This window comes from Styela clava, chromosome 10 (genome assembly GCF_964204865.1).
Source record: "Styela clava chromosome 10, kaStyClav1.hap1.2, whole genome shotgun sequence".
Lineage (NCBI taxonomy): Eukaryota > Metazoa > Chordata > Ascidiacea > Stolidobranchia > Styelidae > Styela > Styela clava.
The window spans coordinates 1,807,757-1,824,057 of NC_135259.1; the positions used below are offsets into that span (position 1 = coordinate 1,807,757).

The window sequence follows — 16,301 nt, forward strand, 5'->3', positions numbered from 1 at the left end:
CAGTACAGTACTCATTTTATTAGCACAAATGCCTGACTTTCAACTTTCATCTCAAATTTCGAAATATTTCCACACAAATGACTTTGCTTTCGGTGATGACATCGCAACAGACGACCAATACGCAACTATATAGCCGAAACCATCAAACCTTGAAGCCCCATTGTCAACAAGTTTATTCCACCCGTAAATCTTTCCAAAAGCAATTCACCAGAATATTTTCAACAACGTTGTTGTGGTAGAGTCCTATTTGTACCCGTACTCGTCTTGAAGAATTATGCGCAATCTCCCAGCTTCTAGTAACTGCACAACCAAATTAGTAAAGAGGCAACGACATCATCAATATCCACAAATTAGTGAAAGAGTAAAATGTCGGTACAGAATAAAACTCAAATACCAATATTAAAACAAACTTATAATAATGCGGATGCAGTAGAAATGAGCAATTGTGTGATGACATAATGCAATTCATAATACCAATTAACAATAGTTAGTACCAAATACAGGACTTCCCCAACTTTTTTCACTGTGGACTCCTAAATTTTTATTCAAAGTCGTATGTACCCTAAGGTGTTTATTGAAGATATCCGAGTCAAATCTAAAGAGAACTATTCAATTTTAGTGTACTCAGTAGGTTTAGTATTACCATAATTATTCAATCCACAATCTCAGAGTGCGGTACAAGATAGGGAATCGAAAGCACGTCATCTCAAAACCCGGGAAAAGTTTTAGCCGCAGTTTTCACTGTGGCCAAATAAAGAGTCCTTGTAACCAAAAAATCGTAATTTAATGAAGATAGAACACAACTTGTCTGGGATTGTTACGATATTAAAGAAATATGAGTTGCCAAAAGCGAGAGGCGTGCGAGTTGAAATCTAACATTCCGGCCACAGATATCATTTTGACTTATAAAATAAAAAGAGGTGATCGGAGCATCCGAACACATAACATACAAGTGAACCAAGAAATGAAAATGATGAATACGAAAATGTGCATGATACAAATCTAAACAGTGTGAAGTGTAATATACGGAAACAAAAGGGTTAATCATAAATCAGGCATTTTTATCAACTTCAAGTAAACATAATATCCTAACATCACAAATGAAGGAATATCTATTTAATTGGAGCTGACGCGATCAGTTCAGAGATTGTTGGCCAAGGGATAAGTCGTCTTATTGATGTTCCTCTTCCGTCCCCCTTATATGATGTGTTTTTATGTAATCATACCCAAACTATCTAATAAAAAGCAACAATTACTTACACTAGACTAAAGGTTCGTACCTTCACCATGTGCGTGATGTCTTTTTTATCAGGATAAACCTCATGAACAACAGCAGTTGCGTATCTAAGATATGGTTCCCGTGGGCGCCGTTTGACAAAGTACTTTAAAAGGCGAAAAGTTTCAATCGTGAAAAGTTTCAATAAAATAATTTTAAATTGAAATTGAAAAATAACTGAAACTCGTATTTTTACTTAAATAATAGCGTACAAATATCTCAATTCAGAAACAGTCGTTAAAAATTGTTAGTCAACGACCAAAAGGACGCATTTTTAAACCCAGCCATGGGTGCCATTTTACGTAGATAAGCAACTGCACAAGAGCCATTATCTGATAAATAAAAATTTGAAACCTGCGACTATAGTCTATAGACGACACACAAAAATGTATTACGTTAATGTTCTAGAACAGTGATTCCCAAAGTGGGCGATATCGCCCCCCAGTGGGCGAAAACGATACAGAGGGGGGCGAAAAAGTCTAAGGGGGCGATAGGAGGGCGATTTCGCGAAACCTGTTTTATGTTCGGCGCACTTAATTCTGTACTCTGTGTGCATTGGCAGGCTTGAATCATGTGGGCGATATTCACACGCGAATGGATTTCTGGTCTCGTCCTCCCAGTAAGGTAAGGTAGTTTGCGTATCCCAGTGGTCGGCAAAATACGGCCGGAGTAAAATAATCTGGCCCTGGACGATTCACTGAATGGACCTTTCCCCGACCTTTGACTGCGGAAAATTCTTCCCATACTTTACCATTTTAAAAGTTTCGGGGCTTATTTTAAGAGTGGTTTCGCGAGTTGTTGCCTTTAAAATGGGGTATTTGTTTCAAACTATCATTCTAATACACACCATTCAACAATCTGTTTTTTAAAAGTACCGATAAAGAATTTTAGCCTAGTCTATCACAGATATTTCTACACTAATTTTTGATTGCTGTATTTAAACTGAAACTCATGGAAAGGCAAAGTAATCATTGACTCATTTGATTTATATTCAAATTTCCGAAAAACAACTAAGAACTAACGAATATAATTCAAAAATGCGAAAATGAGGTAGTGTTCACGACCACGCCTGAAAATCTGTCTGAGTGAGAGTGTCTGAGCGCCTGAGCGGATGCAAAAGGGGGCATTGTTCCTTTTTTTTGCATCTTGCTGATTGGCCAATGTCACGAAGTAAACAAGGAAGTCTATACCCGGGGAAATATCCAAACGGCGGTTGTGACGATGAAAGATGAAAATTTTTTATTTATAATCTACGCTCGAGGAGTAAATTACTTTTTTTACGTAACAGAATTTATCGTGAGACACGTTTAGACTAAATTATACTATATCCTAACAATCTAGTAAACAGCCACTCGTTTAACGAGACTACAATGTAATTATAATTAGACAAATGAAAACACGCAGAAAAGTTGATGCTGAGTGCAGGGGTTCAATAGCGCAGTAAATATTCGAATATATTGCGAAGCAATAAGAAAAGAAAATTCATATTCTAATCGAGAGATTCATCACTGCTTAATTTTTGTAAGAATGTATCTTCTTAGAGAGAAAATATTTATCAAAATTTCACAAATCATGCGAAAATATTCACTTCGATGTTTGGAAGTACATATTTGTGCAAATCATTATTTTCGAAAATGAACATTACAAAGAACAAGCAAAGAAGTGGGTTTGGTGGTGCCCATTTAGAAAATGTTTCAATCTTGGCGTCGTAAAGCTATCCAGCGTGATGCAGCAACGAGACAGGGTCACATTAAATATCATTGTAATATTTTTTTTTAATGAGACGACTAAGTTGAGTTCACGAATTGTCGCAGTTTTTGCGTGCTGTTCCGTTTTTAACTTCCAAAAAAATATATGCGACCCGCAAAAGACTAGCAACCCTGAATTTTGTCCTGCGAGCGACATAAAATTTGCCGACCCCTGGGCCGTAGCCGATAGTCAGTCACGGCTTCTTCCACATCCGAGTCAATGAATCAAAAACAAATGGCTGGTTAATTGTGGAATGGTGATCGGACTGGAGGCCGTGATAGGATGAGGAATCAGGGATGAATTTTTCCGAAATATTTTGGTGCAGGTCATCAGGCTGTACGAATGAATGAGATGTACGAAAACCATTATTATAAGTTTGGGAAAATTAACTTTGTTTTTATTATTTTAATGTGAAATGGGGTGAATTTAGAAAGTGAAATGCTATAAGGCAAGAGTACACGGCGGTTTTTGAGGTGGTAGAACCCTGGATTCTTTCATTTTCGATCTATTATATGGTGAAAAAGGGGTTTTCAGTCGTGCTACTATTGCTATTAAAACAACGAAATCACCTTTCCATCAGTAAACGGGGTAATTTTAGATATAATAAATAACTCGCTGAAGAACACCAAGCTCATCTATTTCATTAAAAAACACCATAAACTATTATTTGTCTTCTTATTTGGTCTGTAATATATTCGTTTCTGACTTTATATTTTTTTGTAGTGCAGGGGGGCGATGAAGTTGCATAAACTACTTTAGGGGGGCGATGGTCAAAAAAGTTTGGGAACCACTGTTCTAGAACAGAGTCCAAAATTCAAATCAGGATATGCGCCAAAGTTTTCAAATTTATCTTGTCGCGTTTTACGCCACGTTCAAAGTATTGAATATGACTCAACCCTATAACCACTGGGTTATATAAACGAAGTTCCGTAAAACACAAGAACAAACTTCAATAAAGATAGAGACCGTCGTTCAAAAACTTGAAGGGATGCGAATATAAGGGGTTGCTCAATAAATAACAATAATACATATATATAAAACGCCCAGTGTGAGTATTTCTTGAGTATTTTCCGAATTAAACAGATACACCTTTACTGAACAATTTAAAAAGTTCGGCAAAAAAAATAATTCTATCACTGAGATCATTTAGTTTTGAGGCAGAAATATCACATTTCGATTAGTTGATTTATAAAAAACAAGTATCGGACTTCTTCATTTGTGTCTCTACAGATGACTTAATCAGAGTTAAACTGAGGCATAAATTTAAGATTTGACGACGCCTATTTCTTCCGCCGACGCAGAGCGAACATTCAGCACGCTGAAGCGTATTAAAACGTATCTCAGAAACACAATGAAGCAAGATAGATTAAATTCCTTGGCTGTTTTATCCATTCACAGAGACGTTATTTCTGGGATGCATGACTTTAATCAGCGAAACCGCGGCGTGTTGCATATATGTTCAAGCAGTAGAAGTCTAGCAGCATATATATCTATGAGTGAGCGACGCATGTCCTTATCTTTGCATTACCTTTCCTTTCTTCATAGTAACGTTTTAAACCTTATTTTAGGTTTTGTCTGCTTTCCCGAAGTTTCTGTTAATATGTCATTGTATTTATCTTGGTAAATATTGCCTTTCCTTTTGAAAGAGGTTTCAAAATAAACTATGTCTATATTTATTAATCCCTTGACTTGGACCGGTTTCAAAGACACTTTCCTATCGTTAAAAATTGTCGCTTTTGCCAATTGGTTGTTACCGATGGAATGGTTTTTATACTCATAAAATGATGGGAGAACTTACAGCGCTCATCCTGTCCCCGTAGATGGGGGTGACTTGGTCCCGCAGTAGCTTGCCCCGGTTGTCAAAATGACCACGCGCCGCCACTGATGTGTTCTGTGGTGATGGTTATTCGACAAGGGTTGTTTCCCCGACCCTTGACTCAAGAAAAAATTTTCATATGTTTTACAATTGCAACATTTTGGATGCTCATTTTAATAAACAAAAGTTTCTTTCTTATCTGACCTTTACTTGATTTATTCTCGTGTATAACGACATCTATAATCTGTTTATCACCCACATTATTTTAGAAGAACAAGAGCTTAGAACAAGAATGGACGGGCGTAACGCGATGTAAATCACCGTTGATCGAAATGAGAAAATTGGAGGTTATACTTATGAACGAATTATTCACTGTTTAACAAATCCTTTACTTTATTTAACGCTTTATCATAATTATATTCCTGGAACAACAGTGCCGGAAAAATATTTTCGATGCGAAATTGTGTATCTGGCACTTAGATTTTTCACATGATGAACATGTCCAGTAATTTTTGTTTGGCGTTTGAGTTGATGTTTCGAAATTTACTTGACTTCTTTATTATTATATATATCATAAGCACTTCGTAATGAATGAATTTTGTGCAGTACAAATAATATAAGATAGTACATTTAGTACCGGTATCCGGCATGTTGTACAAAAAATAATTGCAAAATATTAAACTTGACTTTACCAAACTAAATTGCCTTTACCTTAGTACTTAACTGCAGAATATGGTTTAATAATGTTCATCACTCTGCTGCCAGATTTATATTTATTTGGTAATTGTTTATAGAAGTCTTGTTTCGTGAGCTCAAGATTGATTACGAAACAAGACAAACGGTATCATCGCTAAACATAATGATATTTGAAAAGTGTTGCTATTATTAGTATGATCTTATTAAGTAATTATGCTTTTCTACATTTATTCGCATTATATGTGCAACAACAAGACGTCTCGAACAAAGGGCAGACACAAGACTCATTGTTATAAAAACAGTAACAATAAATTTATTCCAACATTCGTTCGTCTCTCTTGGGTTAAGCTAATTTTCTTTATTTATACTGAAATACAATGAATGTACTACATGTATGTAATGGGACATGGAATATTTTCTGAATTGTTGACAATTTATCTAATCTATTTTTATCGCTATGGTTTTCATTGATAAAAAAGAAAAAGCGGTGATAATTTTTGAGGTTGAATGGGAAATCAGAATGTTTTCCACTAAACAATGAATTAAAGTGAATAAACCAGTTTCATTGCTTCGGTGGCATATTTTGTACAAATATCTATAATGCTATAACTGGTATTATGCTGATGTATTAGTCAGGTTACCCAATCATGCATGATTTAAAGTGAAACTTCATCTAGAATTTCATTTCTTGTTCAGACGTAGTTTTGTTCGTATGAACAATGGTGATTTTATGAAGTATCTTCTGAAAATAACAGAAATGGAAGTTTTTGCATTAAATACTTTTCACTTACATGCATTCCGTGATATAGTGATGTAATAATGTTGCATAAACATTTATGACTGATGTTTGGGATTATTAAATTATTGGTTTCAGACAGGTTAAGGACTCCCTGTTTGTACCCCCAGATTACAAACTTATTTTTTATTAAGTACAGTCAGTAACATATACCTTAACGTGGTATTGTTTCAAAACCAGTATAAAAAGCTGTTTTAATAAATTAAATCAATTGTCCATTCAAGACCAAAAAACAAAAAGCATTATTAGTGGTTAAGTCAAAAGATCTCATCTCATCTAAAACAAAATGAGGGAACGCGAGATTTAGTAAAAATGGAACAATAGTTTTAAACAAAACTTCAATACGTCAAATATGATTTTAGAAATGACACGATCAATATAAATTACTATAAAGGGCATTTTTGTTCAAAAAATGTAAACAAGCATTAATAAATGAGTTGTTTGTCCTTGAGCTACGTGACGTAAATGTAAAAAGCTACACAAATTACGTATTTGAAAGTAATGAACAACGTACACTTTTAGAACGGAAACATATTTTTAAATGAATGCGTTTCACATTTTTTCATGAATATACTATGATGAATATGACAAAAAAAAGTATTATTTCTGTGAATCAGTCGATATATATAAATATGATGAAATGATCCGAATTGGTAGTGTATGGAGAGTGAATAGCAAAGGTTCTCAAAGAAGAAATCATCTCAGCTGTTTCAACCAAGATATATCTATACGAGGTAAGATATTAATAAAATATTACTATTATTATATTCTATTGGTATTGTAAAATTGTCACGGTTCATGCCAATTGAAGATACAGAGAATAAGAGATACTTTTATTAACGAAAGGATTACAAATGTCTTTTGTTCAAGAAGGTCAACTTACTAAAAAACTGTGTATGATTTTGGCTCCATGGCAAAGTCATAATGCTGTGGACCGGCTGAAAGAATGTTTCCAGCCAATGCTAAAACCTCGAGATCTCAAATTAACTCGGGGTATAATATTGGATGGGCCTGAGTAGGAAGGTTTGAATTTTTAATATATATATTGAAAGGGGCCGCGAGCTCAAAAGTTTGGGAAGCCCTGGTGTAGTATACGTATGGAAGCTCTTTGTTAACAAGTTAATCAAGCTGCATTCTCAAAGAATTAAGCGATGTTAAAAAATTCCTTATTATGTTTTACGAACTACAGTATCAGCATGAAGATTTCTGCGGCAATGGTTGTCATCAGCATTATGTCGATGAAGTTAGAATTCTCAAATGCCCACAGCAAACACATGATTTGCAAATCGGTTGATGACGTTTTCAACGAAGAAACCGAGGCTTTTGGTAACCCACTGACCCGACGGCATCACCAAGGTATTTCAGGCAAAAGGGGCGCAAAAGGAGACAAAGGGAACCAAGGTCAACCGGGGGCAAAAGGCGAACCTGGAATTGCAGCCATCGTCGATTATGAGAGGGTTAATGCCACTATAAAACGTTTAGGTAAGTTAATTGTTTAATTATATATAATTGAGAAAATACAAATTATTTTTTAATCTGAGATTTATTTTGTAGTCGAAACAGCTGTGGCTGCTGAATTGAAATCATTAGAAGAACGTTTATTCGAACAAATAAACGAAACCACCAAGCCCCATGTAAAAGCAGGTAGGTAAGTATACATTATGTCGCTTGTGCAATTTTTTAAAGAAGTGTTTTCGCTAACAAATTTCATATTTTTTTCTAGAATCCTGCACTGGATTCGTTTATACCGAATATTGTTACTGGGTCGAGATACATTTAAGTAGCGATATAAACTATGCTGAAGCCAAGAAAATATGCTTGCGAAATTCGGGAAAACCAGCAGATATTGTCAATTCTCAGCATTACCAACTTGTGAATAACGAGATTAGATTGAACATGCCTTCCGCATTGTCATACGTCCACGCGTGGTTATCTATGACCATAAATCCACTGGTGCGTACAAAATTTATTAATCATTAATTAACTAGCATTAAATACAACATAAATATAAAACAAAAAATCAACGAATTTGGACATTTCAATGCTATTTCTGAGAATGCTGTTTACTTATGACCAGATTTAATTCTGCTCGGAACAAGTTATTAATCGGATTATTCGATGAGAAGTAAATAAACAATTTTGTATTCATTTAGTCAGGAGCGGTTCGATTTTCCGGCGGGAAGTCAGCAAGAACTGTGAACTACTATCCAGAATATCCAAAATCTACTGCCTCTTACACACAAATGGCAATTGGAGTCCGTAAAGATACTTCGGATTCGGCACAAGGAATGTTCAATTACACTCCAATTAATGGCCTCATGGGAGTTGTTTGTCAGAATAATTGAATGAGGAAGTATAATTCAGTTGAATCATTCTTTAGATTAGATACAGCCTACTGTATGTTGTATTGGTATGGACTAGCTTTTGTTAATATTTCTGAATTTTCTCTTTTCTTCCTAAATGACAATAATAATAAATATCAGAATGTGCTAGAGATATGAAACGAAACGATTGCGTCTGATTCTTTTAGTCGTCAGTCATATATGTTTAGTCAGAATATGTTTTAAGCAGTGGCGGCGCGTGGTCATTTTGACAACCGGGGCAAGCTACTGCGGGACCAAGTCACCCCCATCTACGGGGACAGGATGAGCGCTGTAAGTTCTCCCATCATTTTATGAGTATAAAAACCATTCCATCGGTAACAACCAATCGGCAAAAGCGACAATTTTTAACGATAAGAAAGTGTCTTTAAAACCGGTCCAAGTCAAGGGATTAATAAATATAGACATAGTTTATTTTGAAACCTCTTTCAAAAAGAAAGGCAATATTTACCCAGATAAATACAATGACATATTAACAGAAACTTCGGGAAAACCTAAAATAGGGTTTAAAACGTTACTACGAAGAAAGGAAAGGTAATGCAAAGATAAGGACATGCGTCGCTCACTCATTATATTTATGCTGCTAGACTTCTACTGCTTGAACATATATGCAGCACGCCGCGGTTTCTTGGAAGCAAAGTGCTCAATAACGCGCTGATTAAAGTCATGCATCCCAGAAATAACGTCTCTGTGAATGGATAAAACAGCCAATGAATTTAATCTATCTTGCTTCATTGTGTTTCTGAGATACGTTTTAATACGCTTCAGCGTGCTGAATGTTCGCTCTGCGTCGGCGGAAGAAATAGGCGTCGTCAAAATGATGTCCAGAAATTTCGCAGACGCCGCAAAGGTAGTTACTAGAGTGTTATCTATGAGGAACCCATAGAGCGCGCAAGTTGATGTGATGTTCAAAAAACTTTGATTGGTGTATCTACATCGCAATTCATTTTCCCATTTACCCACGTTTATCATGGGGTAAAATTTGGAGACAGTAGCCAACAAATGGATGGGAAATTGACGTGCAAATTTTGAAAAATTGTTGGGGTTCATCAAAGAGAACGCGGCAAGGTATTCAGTGCGCAGACGATCGCCTATTTGATTCACCAGAATGTCACAGCATTCCTTTGCAGACAAAATCAAACGCTGCGTTGTTTGCCCGCGGCGTAAAGAAGCACTCCATGTGTCGTCGTATTTTATTGTTTCCCGGATACGAGATACAGCATCGCAGAAGTCTGAAATACACGACTGCACAGACGCTCCATCCATTAGCCTTGACTGCAATGCGCCGTATAATACATCCACGTGATAGAATATTGTGGAGAAAAAAGCGAGAAAAAATGAAAACTCACCATCTTCTAGCAGACGCTTTAGATCTGCCGCCTCCCTCACAGAGCGTTCGTCCCAAACCGGAGAGCTCTGAATGCCATTGAAACACTCAATGAGCTCAGACCTAATTTCGGACACGCCCTGCACCACGCGTGATTGGAAGTTCCAGCGTGTTGGTGCACAAGCTGGGAGACGGCGGCTACACATCTGGCGAAGGAGGTCAGAGCGCTTCGGCGAAACGGAAAAAAATGAAGAAAACCCCGGAACATTTGCAAAAAATATACGGACGAGAGGGGTATCAAGACACATATTTTTAATAACGAGGTTAAATTGGTGTGCATAACAATGTAAAAAATGCGCATGAGGAAAATCTTCTTTTATATAAACTTGAACACCATGTTTCGACCGACTCATGACTGCCGCGCCGTCATAAGTTTGAGCTATCAATTTTGACTTCGCGTTGTAAGGCTGTAACACTTCTTTCAGTACAGCTGATATCCCGCAAGCCGTGCGATCAACGATTGGTACAAAGCTGTGAAATCTCTCGGTAGGTTTACCATCTTTCACAAACCGAAAAATCACAGCCAGTTGGGAAACGCACGTGATGTCAGTTGTCTCGTCAGACTGAATCGAAAGGAACTGGCAATTCTCAATTTCCAGAGCCAAATGTTGAATACATTGAGTCGAGCAAAACATTTTGGATATCCTCAGATGTCCCTTTCGAAACAGTTGCGGCATCAAGATGATCTCTCAATACTGTATCTAGGGATGCGGTGTATTCCACCATATCCAAAAATACCCCTCTATTAGAAGAGCCAGCCCGTTCATCGTGCCCACGGAGGGACAGCTCGTGACAACCAATGAACTTCAAAACATCTATCAATCGACCGAGAACATGGCGGTTTTTCTCGACGTTTTGGTTGTGGCGACGAATAGAAACCGCGCGTCCTTCATCCATCTGTGCTGCAATATTAACATTTCCGAATGTTCGGTATTTTACTGCATTGTCCAGATGCTCCATAGAAGATTGATGATCCCTGGCACGCTCGGAAAGATGTTTAAGATCTCTAAAACCAAAGTTACACAAACGTGAGTCACGGGCGGTAGCAATAAGTAGGCAATAAAAACAAAAAAGTGCATTTTTGTCCTCGCTGTAACACAACCATTCGTGTTTTTTATACCAAGTTTCTGAGCAGAATGTACGCCGACGCTTTTCTCCGTCATGGGATTGTTCCAGTGAACAATTTTTTGGTTGATAAGGCCCAAGACGTTGTACCTCTAATTTTTGTTCCAGCGGCAGCTGCGAAAACGGAGTGCGAAGTAGTGCATCAACATTATTCATTATGAGGTCTAAGGCTAAGAAATGCGAAGCCGGAAAGAAGTGAGGAGCTCAAAAGGAATGTGGAAAATCGAAAGCAAATGGACTAAAGGTCTCTAACTGATTCAAATAGTGAAACAAGCGACAAAAACGAAGGCGAGGAAACTATCAACTCTTCAAGCAACCAACGAACGAGAAGGAATGCGTGAATATGTCAACACGTTGTTGTAAGAAACGTCGGCATTGTGTCGTCATAATTTCGGGGCTAGCCCCGATGATTTAGTAAAAGAAACAGAAAACAAACGAGACAAACGCGGCGAGTGGAAGATGAAAGAGAGAATACGATATACAATGAGCAACCGGGGCAAAATCGGCGTCGCCCCGTCGACGTTCGGCGAAGGCTTTGCGAGCGAAAAATGAACCATGTCGGGAGAATATGGCTAGTGTAGACAGTCTGCGCAACCGATATTGAGGTATTTTTCGAATATTTTTTATTATACCGAAAAAACAACCGGGGCATTGCCCCGGTTGGCCCTATTGACGCGCCGCCACTGGTTTTAAGTATACTAACTACTACCAAAGTTTTCATTTGTAAAATATAAGGCTCAGGTAAACTAGGTAAAACTGAAGCGTTTTCCAAAATGAATGTAACAAAATTGATGTATAAGCTATTAATTTAGATAAAACTGACGCCGAGAAGACACGAGAACATTTTGATGACTATAATTAAATTAATCTTAGGGTCCATTCCTTTGATCAGAAATATTCGTTTATATATTATGTTTTCTTGCACTTGCCTTAAAGCCAATACTGCTGCAATTATAATGACACTCAAACCTGGTTGATGGAAAACTCAGTTTGAATATTAGCCTATTAGCCTACAATTCAGGGATGGCGAACCACTGACCCGTGGGTCACAAGGTGACCCACTGCGTTTTATTCGTGACCCGCCAAGGCACGAATAAGTTTAAAAAAAGCTAACCTATAAACATTGATGAAACCGGCCTTAAATGAATCTAACAATAACTAAAATATTATAATGTACCGTCAGGGCTGCGATCGCTAATATTCAAATTAATTTCTGGACAGGTATGGTAATTATCAAAATCCCTAATCTCGTACGCGTTAATCAGCTATTGACTCTGACATCGTTTATGACATAACAATGCAATTGATATGTTCATTTCTCGCAACGTCTTGTCTCTTTTGGAAATGCTTCTGCAGACTGTCTTAGGGGGTTATACGAGAACTAGATTTTATTAGTTTCTAGCCTATAATGCCATTGAGAAAACAAAATCTTTCAGACTTGAAATTAAAAACCTAGGAATCTGAAATAACAATGGGGCAGTTTAAAAGTGCCTTAATGTGGTTGAAAACCGATGAAAAATATAACACTATCAGAGTGGAATTCCCTCCCGAACTTTGTAACCGTAAAATAATTTGCCGCATCATCCTAAACGTTTTTGGTAATTCATATGTGTGTTTTCTTCGAGTGCCATAATAAGTCCCTGATAGAAGTGTCGCATGAGTAAAGCCCAAAACAACAACAGAAGCTTATAAGATTTGTTTCAGAAGTTTCTTAATGATACAAGCATTGACTAAATATCTGTGACCCACTCACTTCTGTTCCGCGATAAAAATATAATTTTTGACCCATTCATTGAAAAAGGTCCGCCATCCCTGGCCTACATATTATACAAGAGAGCTATGCTCAAATATATGGACACGTAATACCAGAGTCTACAAATATATTGTCACAAGCGCAGTGTTATGATTTCAAAAAAGCCCCCATATTTAAAGACATGAATTATAACTGTGACTGCAAGCCCCGATTTAGAGAGACAGTTTGGGCTTCCATAAGCAGATACCACAGTCTAACTCTACAAATATATTGACACCAAGCGCAGTTTTATGATTTCAAAAAAGCCCCCATATTAAAAGACATTATTTATATAGCTGTGACTGCAAGTCCCGCTTTCAAGAGACAGTATGGGCTTCCATATCGACAAAGCGGCACTGTTACCGGTACACGAATTTTCAAGGTTCTGTGGTGATTCTGTTTGAACGTGAATCGAAATACCAACTGATTTGAGTTACTACGGTATTATAACAGTAGGTACCGCAGTCTACAAATATATGGACACAAAGCGAAGCAGTAGTTTACCTTACCTTTCACATTACCGATTTTCGAGTTTATGCAGTTAATATGGTATTATAACAGCAAATACCACAGTCAACAAATTTATGGAGGCCAAGCGAAGCAGTTTATATTACCTTCGCAACATTGCGCGTACGGCACTGGTAACCACAAAAATCCTCTTGAGCACGAATTTCCAGAATCGGTCGTCACGCTTGGCGGATTAACATTCGTGTTCCGTTGATTAAAAAGCGAAATTTTGAATGAAATATTAAATCTCATAGGATTCACGGAAAATTTGGAAGAAAATAAAAGTAATAGCCTTCTAGAGAAAAATTTCATCTTCAACCATCGAAAATTTCAATGCAATTGGTTCAGTAATCAGAGAGAAAAGCGACTTTTTCATAACGATGAAATTCTGTGTCAAAGGACAAGGATAAGAACAACAACAAGAGAACAATGCTCAAATATATGGACACGTTGACCAGAGCGAAGCAGTCCTTACCTTTAACGTTACCCATACCCTCGAAAAACTCAGTAGTAGAGATTCCCAGAAGCAGCCGTCACACTTGGCGGAACCGCTTGAAATAAGTGCTAAAACAGTGTTCTCATGCGTAAAAGTTAAAACAGTGAAATTTTGAATGAAATAGCAGATTTCATGGGGAATTCAGAAATGAATAAAAGTAATAGCTTTCTAGAAAAAAAATCCATCTTCAACCACTGAAAATTTCAAAGCAATTGGTTCAGTAATCGAAGAGAAAAGCGACTTTTTAATTACGTGTCAAAGTACAAGCATAAGAGCTATGCTCAAAGATATGGACACGTTTACCGATTCCAAGACAAGCTCCAACATTAGAAGACAGCATTCATAACAGTGATTGCGAGCCCCGCTTTTACGAGACAGTTACGAGCTGTTTCAGTGTCACCGCGCTGTGTTACGGTACCGGAACTGCCCTATCTTCAGAAGTTCCTGTCTTGTGACAGCGTGAATTGAAATTGCGAGATGGTCCGACTCACAACTGTAGTAACACCAACGATCCGAGTCACTACTGTAATATAACACCAAGTACGGCGCTATTCGCCATTCACCATATCTTAGCAAAGCAAGGATTTCGATACGAACCACCGACGTTCGATGGCACGTGATCAAAAGAAATTAAAAAGGAATGCAACATATGCGTCCGCAGAACGTTCGGTGACGTTATAGCAAACAAAAACTAATTCCACAGAGCTAACAGAAACATTTGAAATATATAAAAGTAATACCCTTCTAGAAAAAAATTCCATCTTTAACCAATGACAATTTTGACGAAATTTTTCAGTAATCAAAGCGGTGTTTTAAGAAATCCACTAGGTGTCCTATTCTGTGTCAAAGAACAAGAACAACATAATATTGAAACGATCGTTATGCCCACTATGTTTCCAAAAATATCAAAACGATCGTTATGTCCACTAACGTGTCCAACAAGAGAGCTATGCTCAAATATATAACCACGTAGCGCCACCTAGTGACAACTTATGATGACGTCATAGAATACACACAAACGAATCCCATACAGCTCACCGTAATATTTGAAATAAATAAAAGTAATAGCCTTCTTGCGAAAAATTTAATCTTAAAATTCCAAAGCAATTGGTCCGGTAATCAAAGAGAAAAGCGGTTTTTCAATATCGATAGGAAGAAGAATAACATGACGAAGGACAGCAACAACATAAAAACAAAATGATCCATAGGTCCACTAACGTGTCTAATAAAAGAAATATAAGGGAGAAACTTTGCACAGCAGCAAATATACAAAAATAAAATATGCTTGCAATCCAATTTGTTATCCTGGTTAAATAAAGAATGTAAATACTCAACACCAAGAAGCAATGTACTTATTCACAGCAGCATGGAAATTGAACGGAAATTTTTTGTTATAAATCAAGAATGTTTGGACACTCAATTCCTAACAACCAATTATGTTGTTAAAAAATATTAACGCAGATTAAAATTACAGGCTAATGGAGATATAAATATTAAAGAAGATTTTGGTGACGCAAGTAAATGATACATATATATTTCTATGTGAATTTAATTTTCATCCTCTACCAATGACTATTCTACATTGAGTGTTCATCGTCTATACTCTATAGTCTATATCTATACCACGATGTTTAGTACACTACCAGCCAAATTCATATTCGCTGTCTAATCCGTATCTCGTTGACCGTTGAAATAATCCACTTTTCACGCAGACAACCATGATATTTATAATTTTCTGGAATGTTATATATTCCTTGATATACTTGGTGTACGGGTTTTCGTCAATCATAAGCGCTACATTTGCACCAGTTGCATCTTTACGGGGGTAACTTGAATACCAAATTTTATCTGCTAAAGTGATGTACTTCCCCGACGTGAGAATCAGCTGACCACTCTGTAAAGTAATAGGTATATATTATCAAGTTAAAACATATTCAGTTATACATCCTACATATATACAGTGATACCGAACGTGATTTGTTCCGAATTGGTGTTCAACTACCGATTTGTTCCAGAACCGGACTTTTCTTCCGTGAAAAACAATGGTAAATTGAATTTGAATTGGTTCTTACACATTCCAAAATACCAAAAATATTAATAAAACGTGTACCTAAACATTATTTGGATGTGTACATAATGAAGATTAAACAGAATACAGCTAATAATATAACAAAATTTGTATCAGTTTCTTTGCGTTTGAGCAAATTTTGTGGGTTCAATAGTATTCATTTTTTGTATGCTATGACGTTTGCTTTCCTGAGAGAAAAGTCAGCAATGACC

The 16,301-nt window shown here is 36.9% G+C and overlaps 1 protein-coding gene and 1 long non-coding RNA gene across 3 annotated transcripts in view; one reads left to right on the forward strand and one right to left on the reverse strand.

Moving 5' to 3' along the window:
* LOC144428340 (uncharacterized) overlaps positions 1 to 16,301 on the reverse strand; it is a 283,628-nt gene that overhangs the window by 214,919 nt on the left and 52,408 nt on the right. The window lies entirely within an intron of this gene.
* Positions 6,928 to 8,772, forward strand: LOC120338505 (uncharacterized). Of its 2 annotated transcripts, XM_078116746.1 has the most exons (5): positions 6,928 to 7,067; positions 7,523 to 7,815; positions 7,888 to 7,977; positions 8,057 to 8,286; positions 8,487 to 8,772. In XM_078116746.1, exons 2-5 carry the CDS (start codon positions 7,530 to 7,532, stop codon positions 8,676 to 8,678), a joined length of 798 nt encoding a protein of 265 aa, XP_077972872.1. In that variant the 5' UTR covers positions 6,928 to 7,067; positions 7,523 to 7,529; the 3' UTR covers positions 8,679 to 8,772. The 2 variants fall into 2 exon arrangements, with proteins under 2 accessions (XP_077972872.1, XP_039262456.2); XM_039406522.2 differs by lacking the exon at positions 7,888 to 7,977.

What these genes read in the sequence shown, in the direction of transcription:
- LOC120338505 (XM_078116746.1), top strand. Translation starts at nt 7,530, where the DNA reads ATGAAGATTTCTGCGGCAATGGTTGTCATCAGCATTATGTCGATGAAG. An exon ending in TGCCACTATAAAACGTTTAG is followed by an intron (nt 7,816 to 7,887) that starts GTAAGTTAATTG and finishes TTTATTTTGTAG; the next exon opens with TCGAAACAGCTGTGGCTGCT. An exon ending in CAAGCCCCATGTAAAAGCAG is followed by an intron (nt 7,978 to 8,056) that starts GTAGGTAAGTAT and finishes ATTTTTTTCTAG; the next exon opens with AATCCTGCACTGGATTCGTT.